Source organism: Sarcophilus harrisii, chromosome 1 (assembly GCF_902635505.1).
Source record: "Sarcophilus harrisii chromosome 1, mSarHar1.11, whole genome shotgun sequence".
NCBI classification, from domain to species: Eukaryota; Metazoa; Chordata; class Mammalia; order Dasyuromorphia; family Dasyuridae; genus Sarcophilus; species Sarcophilus harrisii.
Genome location: NC_045426.1, coordinates 288284962 through 288311498, shown reverse-complemented (window position 1 = coordinate 288311498; position 26537 = coordinate 288284962). Strand labels below are relative to the sequence as shown.

At 34.1% G+C, this 26537-nt stretch overlaps 1 protein-coding gene across 4 annotated transcripts in view; it reads right to left on the bottom strand.

The window, feature by feature from the left end:
* TJP2 (tight junction protein 2) overlaps positions 1-26537 on the bottom strand; it is a 113123-nt gene that overhangs the window by 66034 nt on the left and 20552 nt on the right. The window contains exon 1 of one of the 4 annotated variants that reach the window (XM_031943533.1): positions 16199-18155. The exons of 2 other annotated variants lie outside the window; for them this stretch is intronic. In XM_031943533.1, the coding sequence (XP_031799393.1) occupies positions 16199-16237 (39 nt within the window). In that variant the 5' untranslated portion in view covers positions 16238-18155. One more of the 4 variants, XM_031943537.1, reaches the window with a different exon arrangement.

The following is a 26537-nucleotide window of genomic DNA, read 5'->3' as shown; positions in this document are numbered from 1 at the left end:
CATTCAGTTTTGAATGGAATTGAATTGAAAATCAGTCTCTCAGATTCATCCTGAGTGGGGCCAAAGATCAAAGCAGCCCCAATATATCTAGCATTGTATGTCCAGACATTTCACAGAAGTCCTAATAGGATTTTACCCACTGATGGAAGATATTTTCTTCTCAGTCTTAACCCACCTTTTCCAATTCCTAATCAGGAAGTCCTACCTTTCTGGCTTTAGCCCACTGATGAAGATATTTTCTTCTCATTGTCAACCCATCTTTGCAAAAATCATCCTAACAGTATTGTTTGCCCACTAAGAAAACTGTCTTCTTAGCAAGTTTTCTTCTTAATGTAAATAAATCCCCTTTCGCCACAAACTTTGGGTTTTGCGAATTCTTTCACAAGGAATCTGAGACAGCTACCAGAAGGGATCTCTGGCTCTCAATTCACACATTCTATCATAACCTATGTTATTCTAATTTGTTTATAATATCATTCTTTACATCTAGATCATGAACCCATTTCTACCTTCTCTTGATATACTGTTTTAGGTGTGGGTCAGTGCTTACTTTCGGCCATACTGGTTTCCAATTTTCCCAGCAGTTTTTGTCAAATAGTGAATTCTTATGCCAAAAGCTGGTGTCTTTGGATTTGTCAAACACTAGATTGCTATAATCATTGACTATTTTGTTCTGTGAACCTAACCTATCTCAACGATCAACTTCTCTATTTCTTAGCCAGTTCCAAATGATTTTGATGATTGTTGCTTTGTAAGATAGTTTTAGATTTGGTACAGTTAGGCCACCTTCATTTGCTTTTCTCTTCATTAATTCCTTTGAAATTCTTGACCTTTTGTTCTTCCAGATGAATTTTGTTGTTATTTTTTTCTAAGTCAGTAAAATAGTTTTTTGGGAGTCTGATTGGTATAGCACTGAATAAATAGATTAGTTTTGGGAGCATTATCATCTTTATTATATTCACTCAACTTATCCAAGAGCACTTGATATTTTTCCAATTGTTTAGATCTGACTTTATTTGTGTGGAAAGTGTTTTGTAGTTTTGCTCATATAGTTCCTGACTTTCCCATTGCAGATAGATTCCCAAATATTTTATCCTATCGACAGTTATTCTAAATGGATTTTCTCTTTCTATCTCTTGCTGCTGGATTTTACTAGTGATATAAATATGCTGATGATTTATATGGATTTATTTTGTATCCTGCAACTTTGCTAAAGTTGTGGATTATTTCTTATAGTTTTTTATTTGATTCACTAGGGTTCTCTAAGTATACCATCATATCATCTGCAAAGAATGATAATTTAGTTTCCAAATTATCTACTCTAATTCCTTTAATCTCTTTTTCTTCTCTTATTGCCAAAGCTAGCATTTCTAATACAATATTGAATAGTAATTGTAATGGGCTGAAGCTCAAATTGATGCACTGAGGTCCCAAGCACATGAGGCTAAATAGTAATTGGATCATACCCTATTAATATATGCTTGGAGAAAGAATGGCTCCCGCCCAGTCTTTGTGCAAGTTTTGATGTGTTGTATAGAAAATTACATAGGGACAATTTTGGTGGGTGGAGAGAGGAGGGGAGAGAGGCAGAGGGAAACTGCTGGCCGGGTTCCTGTTGCAGCTGCTCACATTCCTATGGCCATCCCACTCTGCCTCCACAAAGAATAAAGATCGAGGATTTTCCCTTAACCTGAATTCCTGACTCTGGATGATTTTAAAATATGCAGTCATCACATTAATGGTGATAGTGCAGACAAGATTAGAAGGGAAGCAATAAACTGGGAAAACATTTTTATTCAACTTTGAGATACCATTACATACTTCTCAGATTGGCTAAGATAAAAGGAAAAGATAATGATGAATGTTGGAGGGAATGTGGGAAAACTGAGACACTGATACATTGTTAGTGGAATTGTGAATACATGCAACCATTCTGGAGAGCAATTTGGAACCCTACTCAAAAAGTTATCAAACTGTGCATACCCTTTGAATGAGCAATGTTTCTACTGGGTTTATATCCCAAAGAGATCTTAAAGGAGAGAAAGGGACCCACGTGTTCAAAAATGTTTGTGGCAGTCCTTTTAGTACTGGCTAGAAACTGGAAACTGAATGGATGCCCATCAAATGGGAGAATGGATGAATAAATTATAGTATATAAATGTTATGGAATATTATTGTTCTATAAGAAATGACCAGCAGGATGATTTCAGAGAAGCCTGGAGAAACTTACATAAACTGATGCCAAGTGAAATGAACAAAACCAAGAGATCATTATACATGGCAACAGCAAAATTATATGATGATCAAATCTGATGGATGTGGCTCTCTTCAACAATGAGATGATTCAAATCAGTTCTAATTGTTCAGTGAGGAAGAGAGCCATCTACACCCAGAGAGAAGACTGTGGACCACAACATAGCATTCTCATTCTTTCTGTTATTGTGTGCTTGCATTTTGTTTTCTTTCTCAGATTTTTTTTCTTTCTTGATCGAATTTTTCTTGTGCAGCAAGACAACTGTATAAATATTTTTACATATTGGATTTAATATATATATATTTTTAACATACTTAACATGTATTAGACTACCTGCCATCTAAGGGAGGAAGTGGGGAGGAAGGGATAATTTGCAAGGGTCAGTGGTGAAAAATTACCCATGCATGTTTTGTAAATGAAAAGCTTAATTAAAAAAAAAAAAAGAATAACAGCATATCAATGAAAATAATTGAAAATTATTCAGAATTATGTAAATAAAGTGACTAATAAACTGTATGTGTTTTGATACAGATTCTGTTACTAGTTTTATATATGAAAATATTTATAGCATATTATTGTTCTGTAAGAAATAAACAAGAACATTTCAGAAAAATGTGGAGAGACTTACATGAACTGATGCTAAGTGAACACTGTGCACAATAACAGCAACATTGTGCTATGATCGACTGCTTTTCTTAGCAATACAATGATATTATACAATTCAAAAAGGCTGAATACAAAAAATACTATCCCCATCCAGAGAAAGAATTAGAGTATGAATCCAAATCAAAGCATATCATTTTGTTGCTATTTTTTCTTTCTCACAGTTTATCACTTTTGTTCTGATTCTTCTTTCATAATATGGAAATTTTTTAATATGATTATACATGTGTAATCTATATCAGATTACTTGCCATTTTAGGGAGAAAGAAAGAAGGAAACAGGAGAAAAACAGAAATCAAAATATAAAAGTAAATATTGAAAACTAATACATATATATAAAATAAAAACATCTAGAAATCAAATCATAAATAATATGTGTTATGTGGTTTTCAGAGAGCAGAAGGAAGAAGGATACTGGGAAAAATTACAGTGTTATAAAAAATAGACAGCAATAAAAACTTGTTTTAAAAGACTGAAATCATGGCTTTAAAAGTTAATTAAATGAAAAAAAAAACTCTTAAAATCAACTTTTCTGTACGTTACTAACAAAATTCAACATAATGGGAAAAAGAAATTTCATTGAAAAGATTTTTAAAACATGCACAAAATATCCGGGATTCAACCTACTAAGCAGACACATAAAAAGCACCCAAGCATAAAACAAAACACATACACACAAAATCCCCACTCTACAAAAATAAAATAAGTGAACTGAAAGAAATTAATTGTTCATGGTGACCATGCCAACACAACAAAAATATCATACAATCAATTTTAATTTAGCTATTTTAGTGTCATACCAATTAACCAAGTGGCTACTTTTTTTAGACCAAGTCAAAAAAATAGGAATTTTCTTAGTGGAACAAAAGGTTAAGAATCTCAAAACAAATAATGGGGAAAGGGAAAAAAATAAAGGGAGAGAAATGAATAGGAATGAAGTGTTACCACTTATTAACCTATTGTATGAAGGACTAATCATTTTCATTTGATAATGATTTTAAAAATAGTAAAGTTCACAAATGGAAAAGACTAGGGAAACAAGATACAAAGTGACAGCACGTCATAATCTAAAGCCATGAACTTCTAAGAAAATATTCCTTACTAGACAAATGGTGGTATAAACAGAAAAGCAGTCTGGCAGAAATTAGTTTTTGACATCATACCACAATAAGTTCCAAAAGGACTCTCCTAGGGCTGCTGGTCAGTGATAAGCAAATTCTAGAGACCACTCCTTGGTTCTAGCCCAGGCCATGAAATTATCCTATCAATGACATGAAGAATTGGATAAAGATGACTTTCTCCAGGTAACTTGCTAAATTCCTTTGGAATTTAGATCACTTCAACTGGCTACAATTACAATAAATTTTGCCCCTTAGTTTGAGTTCAAGTCTGCAAATACTTTTGTGACACTACCGACACCAGTCTGTGACCTCCAATCTTTTGGGGTTTCTTCCTAAACTCAACAACACCAAATTGGAAGATGGCAAAAGGGAAAAAAACACATAAGATGGGTTTTAGGGGAAAAAAAAAGTCCCAAAATTATATTGTTGGTAGAGAGCAAAATTAACTGTTTTGGAAAAAAAAAAATTCTAATTATACCAAAATTGACATTATATAATAAAGAATCTATAACCCAAGGAAATTACTACTAAATAACTATCCCAGGACATCAGAGGCAAAGGGAAAAGAACAATCTGCAAATACATATATGTAAACAAAAACTGTTTTAGCAACTTTTTAAAAAGCAATGGGCTAGAAGGAAAATAGATGTTAAGTAACTTTGTAAAGACTGGGGAATGACTAAACAAATTATGGCATGTGACTTTAATGAAATATTATTGTACCTTAAGAAGAGAAATTAAAAGATATGGAGAAACTTAAGAAGATACACAGACTGAAGAAAGTAAACATAAAAAAAAAAAAAAAAACCACCGAAAGGACTTCAGAACAAGGATTAATACCAGAACCAATCATCAAAGTCATAAAACTGAGAGTAAAATATGCCTAAAAGCATAGAAGTGGGTTGGACTAAAGGTATGAAATAAAAGGAAAAAGAAAATTTTCAGATGCAACCAATCATTGATTTATTTCACTTGGTTATACTCATTACAAGGAAGAGTTCTGCTCATTAAGTTTTAAACTGTGAGAGCAGGGCCTCTTTTGCCTTTTTTTTTTTTTTTTTTTTTGCTTTTTTTTTTTTTAATTTCAGCACTTAGCATAGTGATTAACATATAAAAGATGCTTAATGATTGTTTACTGATTGGTAATAGGGATGTGAGGGGGTCACTAGGCACTAAATATAATAAAAGAAAATTAATAAAAATGACAAATATATCCAAATCATGCTTATTTTAGAACACAGAGGCTGAATTTATATGGCTACATACTGACACCTGTTTAGAGAGTCTATAACGTTCAAATTTAAATCAAAACACATTTTCCCCAGAGGGAAAAAAAAATGTTACTGCTCAGTCTACCCCACAATAGCCTATTTAATCATCTCTGGAACCTAGAAAGAAACATGGGATCTCTATCCAGTAGACAAAGCAAAAGAAAGCACTTTCTTCTCATATTTCTAGATACAGGAAAAACTCTTGCCAAAATTCTCAGAGTTATCTTTGACATCCTTCTTTTATTTTCCATTGCCACCTTTTCCAAGGCACCCAGATTCCTAGTGCTCTTTTTCTGTATCTGAAGCTTTGGCACTTTTCATTCTCCCGGTCTCCCCAAAGATCCCCATGGATCATGCATGATCCATGATTCATGTCCCCAAATCGTTTCACCTCATTTTCCCATAACAAAGTTTCCATATACAATCAGCACTGCTCATTAATAAAAAGGCTTGCAAAACATCTTCCAGTGCTGATTGATGCATTTATATATACACATATGTAATCTACATTTATATATGTACCACACATATATGCAATATACATATATATATCACACATAACATACAAAGTAAACTCTGATGAGATAGAAAACTTAGGTTAAGATCAACTCACTGACTTTTGTCAATCAAAGGTCAAAGGGTGCGGGGAGGAGACAATGTGATACAAAATAACCTATGCATCTAACTGGTTAAACTTCAATAAGTACAGATAGAAAACCGAAGGAAAAAAAAACAAATACCCAATATAACAACAAAAGATTTTTCAAAAGGTGGATTTCTACCTCTGCCTTCCCTTGCATTCCTTTACAGTCTCAGTTTTAGGAAATTTCTCTTCTTTCAGAGCCAAATTTCTAACGTTTCCTCCTCCCTTTTTCTTTCTTTACTCCTTAATGGCAAAAACAGTGTTGGCAAATATCATAAAACTGATATGCTCTTATTTTGCTAAATATATCAGCGAAGTAGCATTTTTCTTTTTCTTTCTTTTTTATTTTTTGTTTTTGCTGAGGCAAGTGACTTGCCCAGGGTCAAACAGCTAGGAAGTGTTAAATGTATGACATCATATTTGAACTCAGGTCTTCCTGACTTCAGGGCTGGTGCTCCATCCACTGCGCCACTTAGCTACCCCTAGATTATTGGCCATAAATTAATTTATTTCCATTTTTACTTTTTTTTTTTTTTTTTTTGCTGAGTCAGTGGGGATAAGTGACTTCAGTGCTAGTGCTCTATCCACTGTGCTACCTAGCTGCCCCTTAAGTAGCACTTTTCAACTGTTCTAAAACTATCTATCTAAGAGAAGGAGCCATTGGCCTCCATAATAGAAGCATCCTAGCCTTGGAATTAGAAAAACTTGGATTAAATCATTCTTTGTGTCCTCGGGCAAGTCCCTTAACCTCTAGGACTTATCTGTGAAATCAGAGACAGATTGGGTCTCTTTGCTAAGGAAATCCATCTTCAAATACTTAAGTGAAATAAGATCAATAAACTTGAAATCACTAATTCAAATTGCCTATGATTTCATTACTGGATATAATTTCTCCATCAACAAAATACAAATTTATCCATACCTTAATAGATAGTATCACATGTGGTTTACTTATTTCTAAACCTCCAGTGCTAGACATTTCCCAAAAGGTCTATATGATTTTCCAATGTTCCTACATGAATTTTTCCCCCAGCTTGATAGGCTCTGCCATAACTGTTGGCACAGCCCTCAAGAATCCAAACTTAACTTATATAGATCGACCTTGAGCAGCTCACATGCATACTCACACACATAGCACTTAACAGATTTACAAAGTACTTTATATATGTGTTTTCATTGAGCTACAAATCCAAATCTTCCTAAAAATTCAAAACTAGACTCCCCATACCACAGATTATGTGGAGAGGAATTTATTTAAAATTATGTATGGGAGTTGTCCAATATCTACTTAGGTGGACAGGGAGAAACTAGCACTGAAACTAAACCATGTCTAAAATTAAGGTTAGCTAATAGTTATGGTAACTAGGCAAAGTACCATTCCTCTTTTTACCAGATCTGGAGCTTAATGCTTTCTCCAATACATTAGCTTTTCAACAAAATTATACAATGATCAGTCCTGATGAGTGTGACTTTTTTCAACAACAATGTGATTCAGGCCAGTTCCAATGGTCTTGTGATGGAGAGGAACATCTACACCCAGAGAGAGGCCTGTGGGGATGGAGTGTGGATCACAACATAATACTTTTACTTTTGTTATTGTTGTTGTTTTCCTTTTTGATTCTATTTTTCTTGTGCAGCATAATAATTGTAGAAATGTGTATAGAAGAACTGCACCTGTTTAACGTATATTGGATTACTTGCTATCTAGAGAAGGGGGTAGGGAAAAGGGAGAAAAAAAATTGGAACACAAGGTTTTGCAGAGGTGAATGCTGAAAACTATGCATATGTTTTGAAAATAAAAAGAACATTAGCTTTTGAGGCAGAGATTCTCACTTTGAGGAAGGGAGTATCTCCAGCAACTTTTGATTCACAGTAACATTTAATAAAGGCTTGTTTATTGACTGAAAGGCAGGTGTTGCTGAAGCTTGATTTCTGAAGGAAATGAAGAATTCTTAGAGGTGAAGGAAGAGTACATTCCAGGAATAGGAGATAGGCAGTACAAAGGCACAGAGATGGGAGACAGAGAGTATTGTACATAAGGCAGAAAAACATCAATTTGACTGCACCATTATTCAGCTGTAATCTCCCTTGATCCTTCAGTTAGTGCTTTCCTCAAATCACTTTGTACTCTACATACTACAAGCACCTCGGTTATGTCCTCCATAAGAATTCATACCAACTTGAATATAGCTGTTCTATTTTTGGAACTGCAATGCTTTAATATAATAGATACTTAATAAGTGCATGTTTGTAGAGGACTGAAACTCCAAAAAGGTATGCTAGAATCAGACAACAGAGCACTTAAGACTAATTACCTATTCGATGTGAGACAATGACTCTATTAGCATATTTGGATAAATAGTTCTTCTCACCATTGGTGCTAGCTGAATGTTTGGTGTTAAGATAATCAGAGGCAAGGTTCAGAGAGCCCAGGGAGAGAGGCCAGAGTTGCTTGGTGGCAGGGAGAGGAAGAGAGAAGTTAGTGATTCCGGCCTCCAGAATTGAGGATTCTGCTTGCCTGTCTCCTTCTCCCCCTAAAGACCAAGGACTTGAATTCATCCTGACTCTGGCTGACTCCAAGGCCTCCAGGGAGCTAACTTGTACTCTACACTTGTTGATAATGGATGGGAGCTAGAAGCATCAATTAAATCAATCATAGGACAGGAAGAAAGAAGTTATAAGTTCTATGCCGGATTCTATAGCTTAACCGTGTCTTTGGGCAAGTCACTTAATATTAGTTTTGTTCATTTTTTTTCTTAGTGAGGGGAATTGTATTAGAGGCTCTTTAAGGTCAATTCCAATAAGTAGAAGGAAAACTGAATATGAAATAAAGAAACTAGGCTTCAAAGTCAAGATCTGATATACCAACTTTTGTGACTAGAGAAGTAATCTAATCCTTCAATCTTGGCTTCCTTGCTTGCCAAATAAGGACAATAGCTACGTTATGTACCTAAAAGAGTTTAAGAAAATTACCTCTAATATTTATTAATATGAACTATTATAGATTAAAAACAACAACGATATTCATTTTAAAAAAAAAAAAAAAAAGGCTCCACTTATAGTTTACACTAAGGATTACATTATTAGCAACTAATTAATGTGCAATTCATGATCTTCCTATCTACTTCCTTCAATTGTCTCTATAGTCATACTTTCCCAGTGAGGTAGCCTAAGGAGAAATACATTATTCTGTTTTCTTGTGCAAGAGACTGAAAATAGAGTCTCACCTAAAACAATATGATGGTTCATCATATTGAGGCTGAAATCATGGCTCTAGATAGGCGAACTGAAATTTTTATCAGGAGAGAAATTGGACTTTAGTCAGAAAAAGTACCTAAATAATTCCTTGTAATTTCATGGAATTTGAGATTCCAAGTGTGGCAAAAAACACAGAAAAGATGCATGGTGCACATATATTAAGAATTAATAGGAGGGCGGAGCCAAGATGGTGGAGGTGACAGATGTTTCTTCCTGATCTTCTCCTATGGCCCTCAGACTAATTAGCAAATCCAGCCACTGAATTAGCTCTGGACCAGCAGAACCCAAAAATATTGGGAGTGCAACAAATTATCAGCAAAAGATAATTTCGAAGATGACCAGAAAAGGACTGTTTCAATCAGAAACAGGAGGGAGGCAGCCAAGCACAAGCAAATGAGCACAAAGCTAACACAGACAGCTCAGAATCCCAGGGCAGAGAATTTACGGGGAGGAATCTACAGCAGTGTTGGTCACTCAGCCCTGGCTGCAAACCAATAGATCAGCAGAGAAGTTACAAAACATCCAACACAAACACAAAAGGTCAATAGTGAACCCAGAAATGCCAGAATATCACAAAACCTGGCCACACCCACCCAGCACTAGGAGTAAATCAACACTAACCTAGCACAGCTAGACCCACTTACAAAGGAAGTTGCTGCCTATAGAGCAAGCTTGAAAACTTCCCCCATCCTAAAAGCAGACCTTAACATTTTTTTTTTTTAAAAAATGAGCAAAAAAAGTAAAGAGGACTCTGACAATAGACAGCTTTTATGGTGAAAGAGAAAAATGTAAAGGCAGATTATCTTCAGATGAAGCCCCAAAAGGCTATATAAACTGGTCCCCATTACACAAGGCTCTCCTAGAAGAAATTTAAAAAGATCTTAAAAGAGATCTATAAGAAAAATGGGGAAAGGAAATGAAAACTTTGCAAGAGGGTTTGGAAGCACATAACTCATTAAAAGATAAATTTGATAAAATTAAAAAAGAAAGCAACTCCCAGAAATATAGAATTTGTAAAACAGAAAAAGAAAACCGCCTTAAAAACCAGAATTTGTGAAATGGGGAAAAAAATTACATAGAACAAAACAATTAATTTAAAAATTCAATTGGACAAATACAAAAATAAATTTAAAAAAGTAAACGAAGAAAATAATTCACTAAAATTCAGAACTGAACAAACGGAAATGAATGACTCAATGAGAAAATAATAGTCAAGCAAAACTAAAAAAATGAAAAAAATAGATAAAAAATGTAAAATAACATTGGGAAAACAACTGAACTGGAAAATAGATCTAAGAGAGACAATCTAAGGATTATTGGACTCCCTTAAATACATGATGAAAAAAAGAGCATAGACACTATTTTTCAGAAAATCATCGAAGAGAACTTCCCAGATATCATAGAATCAGAAGATAAAATGACCATTGAAAGAAATGAGCGAACACCTCCTGAAAGAGACCCCCAGATTAAAACCTCAAGGAATATCGTGATTAAATTTCAGAACTATCATAACAAAGAAAAAATATTATAAGCACCCAGAAAGAAACAATTCAAATACTGAGAAGCCACAATAAGAATTACTCAGGATCTAGCAACTTCCACTTTAAAGGCTCAAAGGGCCTGGAATCTGATATTCCAAAAGGGAAGGAACTTGGAATGCAGCCAAAAATAAATTACCCTGCTAAACTGAGCATTTTCTTTCAGAGAAGAAGGTGGACATTCAATGAAATTGGTGAATTCCATTTATTTTTGATGAAAAGACCAAAACTAAACAAAAAATTTGATCTTCAAATATAAAAACCATAAAAGCATATATCAAGCAAAAGGTACAAAGAAAAAAAAACTCTTAAGAACTGTATTTCTGTTATGGGTGATTTTACTGTTATAATATAAAAAAGGAACTAGAGGTAGAAAGGGGATTGTAACAGAAAAAAAAGGAGAAAGTGAAGGTAAAATGAGGAAAATTATATCTCAGAAGAAAGAGACAAAGAAACCTATTATACTTGAAAGAAGGGAGGGTGATGAAAACTGTGAATCTTACTGTCATCAGATTGACTCAAAGAAAGAATATTAGATATATTTGGTTTCACTAAGAAACATCTCTGATCTTATAGAAAAGTGGGAGGGAAAAGAGGAAAAGGGAAGGGGTGGGCTAAATAGAAGGGAAAACAGAAATAGTAGGGGAAAGGTATAAGAAAGGGGAAGGGTTTCTAAAGTGGAAGGACTGTTTGAGGCAAGTAGGGCTCATAAGTAAAATATTGCGGAAGAGGGAAAGGGGAAAAGAAAAGAGAAAAGTATAATCTGGGGTTAATAAGATAGTGGGAAATAGAGAATTAGTAGTTTTAACTCTAAATGTGAATGAGGTGAACTCTCCCATAAAACGTAAGCAGATAACAGACTGGATTAAAAGCCAGAATTCTACAATATGCTGCAGAATCTATTATGTTTCAAGTAAAGTAAAAAAATCAAGGGGTAGCCATCCTGATCTCAGATTAAGCAAAAGCAAAAATAGATCTAATTAAAAGAGGTAAGGAAGTTAACTAAGATACCATAGATAATGAAGCAATATCAATACTAAACATATATGCACCAAGTGGTGTAGCATCTAAATTCCAAAGAAGTTAAGAGAGTTGCAAGAAGAAACAGACAACAAAACTCTAATAGTGGGACATCTCAACCTTGCTCTCTCAAAACTAGATAAATCAAAAGACAAAAGAAATAAGAAAGAAGTTAAAGAGGTAAATAGAATACTATAAAAACTAGATATGACAGATCTTTGGAGAAAACTGAATGGAGACAGAAAGGAGTACAATTTCTTCTTGGCAGTTCATGGAACCTATACAAAAATTGACCATATATTAGGATATAAAGATCTCAAAATCAAATTCAGAAAGGCAGACATAGTAAATGCATTTTTTCAGATCACGATGCAATAAAAATTACATTTAAAAAAAGGACAGGGGAAAATAGACCAAAAAGAAAGTGGAAATAATCTCATTCTAAAGAATAAATGGACGAAACAGCAAATCACAGACACAATCAATAATTTCATCCAAGAGGATGACAATAATGACATATCAAAATTTGTGGGATGCAGCCAAAGCGGTATTAAAGGGAAATTTTATATCTCTAGATGCTTATTTATATAAAATATAGAAGAATTTTTAGATGATATTGAGGTGCCTTGGTACCAGAAAAGGAAGTGGATCATGTGACAGTGGCAAAAGAGAATGCCACACAAAGAGATGCAATACTACATTGAATACATTGAATGCACTAAGAACTGATTAAAAGATCTAGGGGAAAACACACCCAATGAAGTCAGAGATTCACCAAAATAAAGACTACTAAATACTTCCACATTCCTTTTTCAAAAATACAATATTATGTTTATCCCATTTTTCAACCTGAGGAAGCTGAGGGCTTCCAGAGGTTAAATTCATGCCGACACAAGATAAACTAAGTTCTGTTATTTCATCACAAGTAAAACCCCACCACCAAAGCAGCTGTTCTATTAACTACTTCTAGAGTGCCATCTTCATTAAAGGACATTACTTTAAACTCACTTTTTATAGACAGCAAAGTTAGCAAAGTGTTCATGTTGGACTAAAAATATGGATTCCCATTCACTGAAGATTTAAGACAAGTTTAGGATATGTAATGTGGATTATATCTGGGGAATCAACTGATTACTGAAATTGAACTTTCAATTCTAAAACTCTTCTCTTCTGCATTGCACATTAGTAATGACAAGAAAAAAGGTAAACATAATTCGTTTTTACCACTAATGCTGAATAATGCTAATTCTTAAAATTTCTATTCTAATTAAAAAACTAGGGAAGTATATCATACCAACTGAAAAAAAGTTACAAGCTGTGCTGAAGATTGCCAGAAAAATTCTTTTCATCAAGGATTTACGTAATTACATTTCTTGTGATATTCAGTAACACATACTGCTCAGGTTTTGTCACCCTGATTATATTTAAGCTCCTAAAAATAAAATCCAATCACCCTATACACATTTAACTTGATGTATGATTCAGGAAAGATTTGGTTATTAAGGTTTAAATTGTAAAAGAATTTATATGGCCAAAATCGAAGTCTTTTTTTATCTTTGGAACTAGATTGTTGTAATTTTTTTTCACATCATTGAATAAATCATTGTCCCACATATAAAACCAAAATAATTCTAGTTACTCTCTATAGTTATAAATTAAAGGGATGATTTTTTTTTAAATTGGGGATGGGAAATGGGAAAAATTAGAATAGCAATAGTTAGTTCAACATGTATATTTAATCTACTTTTTACAATATAAAACTGAGACTAACAAGAGACTAGCTTTGCATTCCCTATTAAGCCAACTTATATCTTTTCCCACCACATTAAAAATTCTTCTGCCCTCTATTCTACTTCTATTAATTAAAAAAAAAAAAGATTTTTATTTGAAGAACTGAATACTCTATAACAATAAGAAGTACAACATTGTCCATTTATATTTCTGATACAAGTAAATCATAAGCAGAATGCTTAGAAATTTGGGTGGATCTGGATTATCTTCAGTTGCAAATTCATGTGTGAAGAGGAAAAAGGGCAGTCTTTATGTCACAAAATAAAACAAAATCTTAAAGACTACATAATCACAAATGGGATATTGATCTAAAAGTTAATGTTTAATGAGGATAATAACAATTTCAACCATTCCTTTACATGGACATTATGTGAATTTAATGCTTGGTCATACTTTCACAGATAACTTTTTTTAAAAAGTTGAAGGATGCTGTCAAGGAAAAAATGTCACCAGGAAAAATAAACAAAAGCAACTACATACTTCCCTTTCCGGGGTTTCAAAATATTTATGGTTATCTGAAACATTAAAACTAGAGATTCTGTCAAAGAGGTTAATTTGGATAACAACCTTCTCAAGAAGCCCTACTTCTGCTCTATTTTCAACTCTCAAAACAATGAACCCTTTGTCTATTGTATCAACCACACAAACTATTTGTGTGACCATTGTTAGCACAGACTGATTGCATGGAGTTGGGGGTGGGTAGAAAAGATAAAAACAAGACTTCTGTCAATGGATTTCTAGCATAGTGGGGTGTAGTCAACTCCTTGTCAATCAATTAAATAAACTAAAGCTGTTTTGGGAGAGAGATGATTTGGTGTGGTTTTATTTTTGAAATTTCAGCTCTGAACCTAATTATAACAGTCAATTGGAATAGTTGCTACTCTATCTTTGCTAATTTTTTTTCTCTAAGAAGCTCTCAGGAACTTTTTTTTTAATGTTTTAAAATTAAAGAACATCTATTTTCAGTAAGCTACTTAGCCAACTATGTTAAAATCTGAGGGGAACAAAAAAAAATCTAAATAACTATGGTGGGTGGGGTAATAGTTTTGTAAGGGATTGCCTAACATTCAGAAACCAAAAATAAAAACAAACAACAATAAAAATCCACTATTATGATATTCTATCAAAATTAATTTTTAAAAAGTTTTAATTCTGTAAAATATTATTATCTTTTATTAACTTTAAAGTCTTAGAATAGTAGCCAGGACTAGAATAGGCACTATTACCAAATGTTGATTTAGACTAGAGTGTACTGATCAGCAAAAGAGTAGATACACAAAATACTTGATAAAAATCCAATCTCTCACTGTTTCATCTGTAAAAGGAGGTGTGTGAGATAGAGAAGGTAAAAAAAGAAAAAGTTCTCTTTGTCTTTCAGCCAAGTTTTTATTATCCCCTAACTGCTTACTCTCATCAAAAGTCAGAAATAAATCATAAAATAGCAAGAGGCTTTTTGGTCATCAACTCACCTACTTTCATTAAACATATTAATAGAACCAGCTGTAAGAGTTCCTCAGAATATTTATATTTTCTTATCTTAAATGGAAAAAAAAATCTAGATTTTATAATTTGGAAACAATTCCTTAGTCTTACTGTTCTGCCTGTTAAGTATATTTTAGATTTCCATGCACTTTATAAACAAGGTTATTTAAATAACTTTTATTTCATTAGAAATAATGAATTTGTCATCATCAAAAATTTTCAATTTTAATTCATTTTTATTTGTTAAAAAGGTATTTAAAATATAATAATTCACTTTGGGAACAAGACTAAACATGAAATTTTTGTTTTAATGCCAGCTTCAATTATCTTGAGTTAACCTGTAGCTACGAAGGTACAGGATGAAAAAACCAAAATAATATCATCTTGTAAGATATAATTATAGGATCATAAATGTAGAACTGTAATTTTGCAAATGAAGAAATTAAGATTCACAAAGATTAAGTAATTTACCAAATATCACATAAGTAATAAATGAGTAGAACAAGAATAGAACTCATTTACTCTGAATTCAAATCTGATGTTCTCAGCATGTCACCTTTTTACACACTGATTTGTAAATAAAAATTTATAGCCTTTTTCCTCCTGAATTTAATGATAATTAGTATTCATACATTTTATACATAATACTTCAAAAGTATTATTTAATATTTTCATCAAAATAGCCGTTAAGGAAATTGAGGCAAAGGATAGATGACTTGCCTAGAGTCACAAACTGAGGCTGCATCTTAACTGATTTTCTTGATTCCCAAGTCCAGAATTCTAGTCACTATGCTACCCAGAGAGAGCACAATAAAACAAAAACTTAGTATTACAAATAGGAATACTGATCTATTTTTGTCAACATATTTTTGAAAGCATAAAATAAAATACAAATTACAAAGAAAAGCAACATATGAAATAGTTATCAAATGTAAATATGTACTTTTAAAAGTTCACAGACCGCCAGCTTAAAAATCCTTGCTATAATACACAAGAAGAAAAGGAACAAATAAATTGTTACCAGTGCTATTTCTGGGAAATCTCAAAATACTTTCACAGTTAAGTTGAATTCACTCTGATTTCTTCACTCTTGCAGCCAAAACACACATTTCTCACATCTCTCCTCAACCTAAAACACACTCAGACATGGAACAGACCTGACCGAAAGTAAGACAAAACCATGAAAAGAAGCTCATCTGGAGTTGAACTGAGGAATAAATCAGTGGGATATTTGCATTTGTTGAGGAACAATGGAGCTTTGCAAAAGAAACCAATAGGCTTAACTTGAGTCATGTGAAGAGCTCAAGGACTGGTGGGGGGAGGGGGGAGAACATCACACCATTTTTTTAACTTCATTAGAAGAGCCTCCTTCTAAGCTCCAGCAGGAGACAAGGTGGATGTGTGACAAAGATAAGCATATGGAAAAAAGATGGGAAAGTTGGTAGACTCCCAAAATGCATAAAAGTTTCACAGGGGAAAAGGGAGGAGTGGAGAAGCAGAAAACATTTTATCAACAGATTATGTAAAAAGTCCATGGCCTCTGACAAGATACAGAAGACCTAAAAGGACACACAATACACAGCACTGGTACATTATTTAAACTCTAACTGAATAATGCATCTTCTCATTGCTTTTCCCAGCTAAACAGCCACAGAAATACTTCAGCCCACTCAGACTGCCCCGTTGGAACAAGTCAAAAACAAAAACTTTCCCAGATAGAAGTTCTGAAGTGGAGTGGGAAGGAAGCTAAATTAAAAAACCAGAGTAACTAGTGTTAATGATATACAAAATAGTATTATTTGAGGGGGATGGGAAGAAGGCAGAGATTTAAAGTCCCTAGTTCACCCAGGCTGGAACATTAGTGAATTCCACTGCAATGTTCAACAAGGAAGTTCTGATCTGCTTCAGTTCTGACCTGACCTTGTTCTCCCTAGATGCCTAGAGGCATAAAGCTCCCAGAGGCTTATCATGATAGTTTGGACTTCAGACAGATACCGGATCAGCTTTATCCCTCTTGCAGCTCAACAGTCCCAAGTTCCAGAAATTCCCCATATAGCCTCCTCAGGAAAAACAGGGATTGTAAACACGCATCGCTGTAAATATGCTTAGCTGAATAGCATCACAGAAAACTTGACATAAATTCTCCAAAAAATGTTTTCCATGTTTCATGTTTTTGTTAGCTTCCCACAATGTGAAAAATTGCCTTTTGTGAATTACTTTACTGGAGTTTAAAGGCATAGAGTTACCTAGGAATTTACTGAAAATCCTCACTGGTCCAGCATCATACAATTTTATATCAGATGTAACACTTGAGCCTAGGTTTTCCTAACTCCAAGGAGAGCCATTTTTACCATCATATTTCAGAAACATCAATATTGCACCATATGAATTTCATTAATCTAGATTCCCACAGTCATCAATCTCATTAATGTTGCAACATTATTTGATATTGATGTAAACTGAGATTGGGAGGAAGGGTGGTCCTGGGTTAGAAATCTCCTACCTTTCTGGGAGGGACCCCACCCTCCTGTTCACAGGGGAAACTCCCAGATAAATAATATCCATATCCTCCTAAGATTCAATTGGAGATCTTGGCCAGGGGCATAATCACCAACCTCTATTGAGTTGAAAATTAGTTCCTCAAATTGCTCCTGGCTCAGGGCAACAAAAATTCAATATAATCAAAGACTGTGGACCCAAACCTTTGCAAAAAATCCAAAGAGGATTTTGCCCCCTGAGAAAGTTGTTTTCTTAGTGTAATAAACCCATTTTTTGTCACAAACCTCGCTTCATTCATTCAGGTTTGTGAAAGTCTGCTACCAGCCAGAGGACTCCAATGCTGTCAGGAGATCTCTCAACCCTCATTTCTCACATCTTAACAATATGATCCATTTTCATATAACCCTATACAGATTTCTTTTTAAAAACCAAAGTATTTTGTGAGTTCTCTCACACCATCCAAACATAGTTCATTTACTTTTTTCAAAAATATTCAAGGACTTGCTCATTCAAGTACTAAAATTGGATTGTTTTTCTAAAAAATACAATCCAGTACAATTAATACGGAGTTATTTGGAATCACTAACAAACGTAGCATTAATCAACCAAAATCATTACTAAGAACTATTGTTAAATACAATGTTTTACTAATCAGTATAAACTTAATAAAAGTTTACATTAAGTCCATGTGCCAGACTTTGTGAGGCATGGACAAAAAAAATTTTATCCCTCAAGACCTTAACATTCTATCAATCTGACAGATTGTATATACACATAAGTATGCTTTAAAAAAAAAGTATACATAAATAAATTTGAAGGTAATTTGAAAGGGATGAACCAGTAGTTGGAGCTAGGAGAGCCAGGAAAGTCTCATAAAGGAGGTGGTTCTTGAGCTGAGTTTTGAAGGAAATTAGGAATTCTAAGAGTCAGAGCAAATGTTTCCTAGACTGTACAAAAGGCACAGAAATGAAAGGAAAAACAAAAACAAAAACCAAAAAAAAAAAAAACCCTTGCTCTGGGCAAGGAATAGCAAAAAGACATGTTTGGCCAAACTAAAGACTATGTGAAGGAAAGTGACATTAAGCCAGAAAATTCAAGTAAGGGTGAGGTAATAAAGATCTTGAAATGTCAAACAGAAGAGTCTGTATTTGATACCAAAGGGAATAGGGAACCATAGGGAACCAAAAGAGTATGAGTAATGGGACGAATGCCGTGATTAAGCTGCAATTTTGGATTACTGATTTGACGGCTGTGTGGAGGGAAAAAAATACTAGGATTGGAGAAGACTCCAGAAAGATAGACTGATGAAGGTGGTGGTTGTGTGGGTAGAAAGAAAGAACTGATTTTAAAGATGTTGCAGAGAAATAATTTCTTTAAAAAACAGACATTTGATTGGATATGGGAATTAGGTGAGAGAAACTGAGAAGTCAAGAAAGACTCTAGTGATACCAGATGGCAAGTATTCAAGGACTTGCTCATTCAAGTACTAAAATAAGACTCATTTTCTTCAAAAATACACCCTAGTACAATTAATACTGAGATACTTGGAATCACTTAAGAAACAGCATCAATCAACCAAAAACATTACTAAAAATTATTGTTTAATATGATGTTTTGCTAATTAGTATGGACTTAATAAAAGTATACATGTGACATGTCCATGTGACAGGCTTTGTGAGGCATGGGCAAAAAAATCCTAGCCCTTAAGAGTATGGGCCCTGGAGTCAGAAGGACCTCAGTTCAAATCTTCAGATACTTATCACTTACTAGCTGTGTGACCTAAGCAAGTCAATTAATGCCCATTGCCTCACTCTTCCCCCTCCCCCCAAAAAAGAAAAAAAAAAGGCTTTAGGGTTTAGAACCTTAGTAACTGGAAATACAGTTGATACCCTATACTAGGGTTATTTTTTTTTATTTTTTTTTTTGGTCATGGACCCTTTTAGTAATCTGATGAAATGTATGGATCCCTTCTCAGAACAAGATTTCTAAATGCATAAAATGTAGGAAAAATTACAACAAACACCAATTACACTGAAATTCTGTTGTCAAAAGAATTTTTAAAAAGAAGTTTATGAACCGCCAGGTTGAGAACTTCTTCCCTAGAAAGAAATAAAGAAATTATGGAGAGTTGTAGGTTTGGTGGAGGGAAGGGAGGGAGGGGGAAGAAGGGGAGATAACAAAATTCTGTTTTGGACTTGAATTTGAGATGCCTAGAAAAATAACCCATTTCAAAATATCCAAAAGTCAGTTGGCAGTGAAGGACTAATGTTCAAGAGAGATATTAGGAGTGGAGATATCTAAAGCAGTTGCATACAGATAATAGTTAAATCCATGGGAAATGATGAAACCATTAAAGGAGTAAAGAGAAAGAAAAGGGTCTAGGACCAGGAGTCTTGGAGTAGATCCATAGTTAGGGAACAGGATGTGGGTGATGATTCAACAAAAGGGCATGGGGAGTAGTCAGAGAAAAGAGGAGAATGCAGAGACAAGAAGAGCAGCAAAGACCAGAGAATATGCAGAAAAGAGAGGATGTCTCATACAATGTATGTAAATTACTGTCACAGTTTACAACATATTGACATAGCCCTCCTGCACAAATAAGGTGTTTATTTTCTCAATGGTCTTACTCAAAAAGTGAATTAGCAAGAATAAGTTAATGGCTTACCCCTAAAAAAAGATTTTTTCAGACTTTAGCTAGCTCCCAGGAGCAAACAGCCACCTTAGGTCTATTAAGTTTCTTTACAATAAGGATTTTCCTTTGATTTACAATGGGACCTAAAACAGCAAATTACAATCCTTTTTATCTTTTTATCCAATGAAAGATTCTAGTCCATAAATCTCCAAAAGAGGTTCTATCGATGTTTCCTTAATTCTCTCCATGGATGATTCATTTTCATCACAAGTCACATAATTCTTCAATATTATCTTTTATAATAATGTATAAGTCCTTAATAACAGTTTGTTACAACACAATACAGTAACTGGCACTCATGATCAAAATTAACAATCCTAGTAATACAGGCTTGGATTAGAATTAATTATCCTTTATAGACTTCAAAGTTCATATAAGATCTTGGACTCAGTTTCTGATTTTTGTGTAGGATACCTACTAGGTATTGAGACATAGCTATAATTTATGCTGATATAGACTTCTTAACCTGTAGCCATTCTGAAATATTTTCTATAATATTTTCCCTGTTGAATTAGGGAAACATTTAACAAATTCATAAATTATACTGTTATTCTCTCTTGTTGTGCCACAGTTCCCTTTTATTGTCCTGCCTCAGTTTCCCTAATTGCCCTGTTTCAGTTTCCCTGAATTATCCTCCCTCAATTCCTTTAATTGTTTGGTCTCAATCCCCCTAGTTGCAACTCACCTTCCTGATCATTAGGACTGAGATAATTAAGGCTTGAAGATCTGGCCATTCTGACATTTCAAGAGTCATAAAACTCCAGATGTCCTACCTCAGATACCAAATTGGTATCCTCAGATACCAAATTGGTATCCTCTATCTCTAAATTCAGACTTCCTGGCTCTAGTCTGACTACCTCCTTTACTCCCAATTAGTAAGAATTTATGGACCTACCCCCAACTTGTCAGAACCAGATTGATGATCCCCTTCTTGGAAATTCCCCATTTCAGTGTTCTGACTCCGCCCCTGTCTCTATCTACCCTGGTGTATGTATGTATATATATATATATATATATATATATATATACACACACACAGAAAGAAAAAGAGAGAGAGAGAGAAAGAGAGAGAGAGAGAGAGAGAGAGAGTGTTCTTGGGAACCTCACATTGGCTGCTGGCCTGAGGGCAACATGTACTGCCCCCAACACAATCTCTCCCTCTCAAATAAAATAATAAAAACTCTCCAATGTCTATCTTGCCTCAGTTTCTACCGCACTATATTCTCTCTCAGAGAATCTGTTTGTGTTTGTGTGTGCATGTGTGTATGTATGTTTAAGATTAATTTTTTAAAGGCCTTCCACAGTTTGATACAAAGTGTTAATATCTTATCAAATGAAGTCATCAAATGAACTAGGCATTCCCAATGTAGGGCGCCAAAATGTAATGTCCAGACTAGCTTTCTGGAGGTTCTTTAGATGGCCCTTGGTCTTTAGGTGGAGAAGAGATGAAGGCAGGAGAAACCACCATGAGGAGGATGGTCAAAGATGGAATCTGGTGTCTTTTCTTCTGTCTGTTGTCTGAGACTCCTAGTTCTCAGTCCTCGTAGCCTTTCAATACCTTAGCATGATTACCTCACTATAGCAACTGAGCATGTGCCAACTATAGAACATTACATCACCATATCACACTAAGTATATGCCAACTAGAGTATGAATACATCCTTACTATTACATTAAGTATATGTTTAACTAGAGAATCATTATCCCATCAATCACTGCTGTCCTTAATTCAAGTATACCTTACCAGAGTTCTGGCCTTCTATGACATGTTTTTTTTTTTTTTTTTTTTTTTGTCTAAAAGGAAAGTCTTAGCAATTTTTGTTATCATGAAAAGGGATCCTCTCATTTTTGTAGACTAAAACACCAGAGTAAATTGTCTAACATTGAATATTTCTTCCTTTCTATAAAAGATTTCCTAGTGTGGAATGACAATTTTTGCTAAAAACTAATTTATATACCAATAAAAATCACATTAAAAAAAAAAAAAGGATTCCTCAAAGAACCAATTCTGACACCAAACACTTTTCAAAAATTAAATATATTGTTTCAGTTCTTTTGCTGTCTACAATCTTCTAAAACATCACATAAACAAGTTATATTATGATTGTAAAATTACATCCCCTCAGTAATGTTATTTTCTCCCTGACTTTTATCACTCTAAAAATGCCAAAAATATCACATACATAAACAACAATAAAAATTCTAAATTGAGGTGACACAGGAAAGTGTGAAGGCAGTATTAGAAGGAATGAGAATTCATAAAAACAAATGAGGCTTATTGAAATAAAGTAACTTATTTAAGTTTATTTAGTTTCTCTAAGGGATACAAATAAAATGGAGAATAGGTGAATAAGTTATGGTAGGTAAATGTAATGGAATACTGTGCCATAAGAAATGATGAATGGGATAGTTTCTAAGAAACCTGCAAAGACTTGCATAAACTGATCTAGAATTTAGTAAGCAGAACCAGGAGAATAATTCGTACAATAACAATATCATTAAAATAACCCAACTTTTAAAGTCTTAGGAACTTTGACCAACACAATGACCAACCATGATTCCAGAGGGCTCATGAAAAAACATAATAAACATCTCCTAACCAAAAAAAAAAAAAAAAAAAAAAGATGAACTTAAGAGAGCAAAACTGAGCTAGTTTGGGATACATGACCAATGCTAGAATTTGTTTTGACTCTGTCTTGTTACCAAAAAACCTTTACAAAAGGAGTCTTGTTTTTCTTAATAGGAAAAAGGAAAGGAAGGTAGATATAGATTAACAAATAAATCAGAACTCTGACTAGAACTCAGATTTCTTAAAGAACAGGATTTTATGCAAATTAAGACAACTCTGAGATAACACTAACATACCTCTCAGATTGGCTAAGATGACAAGAAAAGATAATGATGAAACCTTGGAGGAGATTTGGGGAAGCTGGGACACGGATGCATTGTTGGTGGAGTTGTGAATGGATACAACCATTCTGGAGAGTAATTTGGAACTATACTCAAAAAGTTGTCAAATTGTGCATACCCTTTGATTCAGCAGTGTTACTAATGGGCTTATATCCCAAAGAGATATTAAAGAAAGGAAAAGGACTTGTATGTGCAAAAATGTTTGTGGCAGTCCTTTTTGTGGTGGCTAGAAACTGGAAATTGAAACCTATCAATTGGAGAATGGTTGAGTAAACTGTGGTATATGAATATTATGGAATATTATTGTTCTGTAAGAAATGACAGCAGGATGAATACATAGAGGCTTGGATAGATATGAACTGATGCTAAGTAAAATGAGCAGAACCAGATCTTTATATACTTCAACAACAATACTATATGAGGATCAATTCTGATAGAAGTGGCTATGTTCAACAATGAGAGGATCCAAATCAGTTCCAATTGATCAGTAATGAACAGAACCAGCTAGACCCAGCGAAAGAACACTGGGAAATGAGTGTGGACCACAACATAGCATTTACACGCTTTCTGTTATTGTTTGCTTACATTCTTGTTTTTCTTCCCAGGTTATTTTTATCTTCTTTCTAAATCCAATTTTTCTTGTGTAGCAAGACAACTGTTAAATGTGTGTGTGTGTGTGTGTGTACACACACACACACACACACACACACACACACATATATATAATATTTAACATAGACTTTAACACATTTAACATGTATGGGATTACTTGCCATATAGGGGAGGGGGTGGAGGGAAGGAGGGGAAAAGTTGGAACAAAAGTTTTTGCAAGGGTCAATATTGAAAAACTACCCATGCCTATGTTTTGTCAATAAAAAGCTATAATTTAAAAAAAAAAAGAAAAAAGAAAAAAAAAGAACAGGATTTTAACAACATTACCAAAGATCTAAATGGATAATGTATTTCCATTTTAGAAAAACTGAGCAAAAGGGGAGGTGAGATAGTCAAATCATTCTCAGATAAATTCAATCTCTTAAACTTATCGAATGCCAGAAAATCATTCTGTGTTTCATTGTCTTGAAGATATAGCTAAGAAATAATGAATATCCCTCCTTAATTAAACACAGGGTTCTCATGTAAGTAGGTACTGAAATGACTAACTGAAGAAAAAATACATCTACATAACTTGCTTAAATGTCAACTTATAGTTTACAAAGTATATTATCTCCTTTGATTTGAGAGATATTATCTCCTCTGATTAATAGGCAATGTGGATATACTTAATTTTGTCCAGATTTAGGTCCATGTTCATGACTTGACACTTAATAGTCATGGATCTTTGAGTAAGAAGTCATTTCATCACACTAGGTTTTTCTCCTGTCAATGTGTATGTATATAGTAGACATACACAATATACATTGAATGTGTATTGCATGTGCATATACACACATGCATACACATATGTATATAAATTGGTATTTTCGTATTAATGTGCATAGGTATGTGTATCTCCCAGGGATGTTTTAAACTATTTTATAAACTGTTTAAAGGCTAAGGAAAGTTTGATACATTTTTGGTCATAAATATCCTGAGAGATAGAAAGAGCAGGAATTACCATCTCCATTTGACATGACGACACTAGTATGACGATATTAAGGCTTACATATTTTGTGAAAAGCGAACAAGACCATAATTCTTACTCTTAAATCCAAGGTTCTCTCCAACATAACCTGCTGCTTTTCAGAAGAGCTAAACTTGCTACATCACACCTGTAGTGCACAGCCACCATCTAGTCCTCAATGTTGGCTTTAAAGAATGGTGATTATACCATTGAATTTGACAAGTGTACCACTTTTAGGAAACAATATTGATATTTCCCTAGGAAAGAAGTTAATTCCAATCAGGTAAAATCTAATTAATCCAATTTTAATTAATTTTTTTCAATGAATAAAAATCTACCTCTTTTTCTTCTTACTTCCTTCCCCTGCTCCCCTCTAGGAAAGAACCAGTAGAAATTATCAATACTTTCTATATATGTTCCAAGTGTTCTAACTAAAACTTGCATTTGCAAATCCTGTCAAGATGCCCCAAATTATTAGATATTCTGCCCAAGACATCTTTCAAGAAATGCATTCATTTGCTTTCCAACCTGATCTGTTGATTAGGGACATTTATAGACTAGATAAGATTTCCTTAGGTAGAGGGAATTTTTCTAGATCTGGAAAGGATTCCAAAAGTCATCTAATCAAACTCCCTCATGATTATAGCAGCCATAGTATGCCTTCCCATCATCAACCTCTGTCCCTGTGAACAGATGATAGGGCCAGGAACTCTAAAACCTCCATTTAAAAGAAGGAAATTGAGCTCAGAATATCTTCCCCATTTCTCCCCTGTTTGTATTACTTTGGGACTTCTTTCCTACTTATTCCACCTCATGGGGTACCTTCCAATGTCACCTCCTAATAGCCTCCTCCTTTATTAACTTGCTTTAATTTATGATATAACCATTAGACTATGTAATTCTTGAGGAAAGGGATAGTCTTTTCTCTCTCTCTTCTCTCTGTAACACACACACACACACACACACACACACACCCCTAAACTTCTAAAATGACTTGTCCTGCAGGAGATTAAATTTGAGCTAAGGAAGCCAAGGAAATTGAGAGGAAAAAAAAAGGTGGGAGAGAAAACATTCTAGACATGATAAAGAACAGCCAATGCAGAAGAATAAAGGTAGGAGATGAAATGCTGTATGGGAGGAACAACAGGTAGTGAGTGCTTGGAGTGGGGAATACAGTGTAAGAAGATAGGCTAATTTAAAGAAGGGACCAGATTGTGAAAGGCTTTGAAAGGTAGACAGAATTTTATATTTGATCCTGAAGCTTCTAGGGGAGTTCAGGAATTTACTGAATGGAAGATAACATGATCAGACCTGAACTGTAGGAGATTGCCTTAGAGAAGGGAGAGGCTTAAGAAAGGGAGAAGGTCTTTTCAGCAGTTCTGGAGTGAGGTGATGAAGCCCACGCCATGGTGGTGACTAAGTAGAAACAAAGAGACATTTAGAGAGATGTTTGGAAGGTAGAAATGGTAAGACTGGAGATCAGATTGCATAGTCAGAGTGCATATATCATAGATGATTATGGAAAGCACTTTGGAATTATTCTTTTAAAAAATAATTTAAAAGTCCATATCCTTTGACCCATAAATTTTACTATCAGATATGCATTCCAAAGGGGTTCCACATACATAACAACATTCAAAGAAGTACTTTTTTTGTGGGAACAAAGAACCAGAAACAAAGTAGATACCTATCAGTTAAGTAGTGAAAAAACAAATTAAGTTACATGAATAAAAGGAAAAAATAATATATTAAGAATTCAGAGAAATAGAATAAC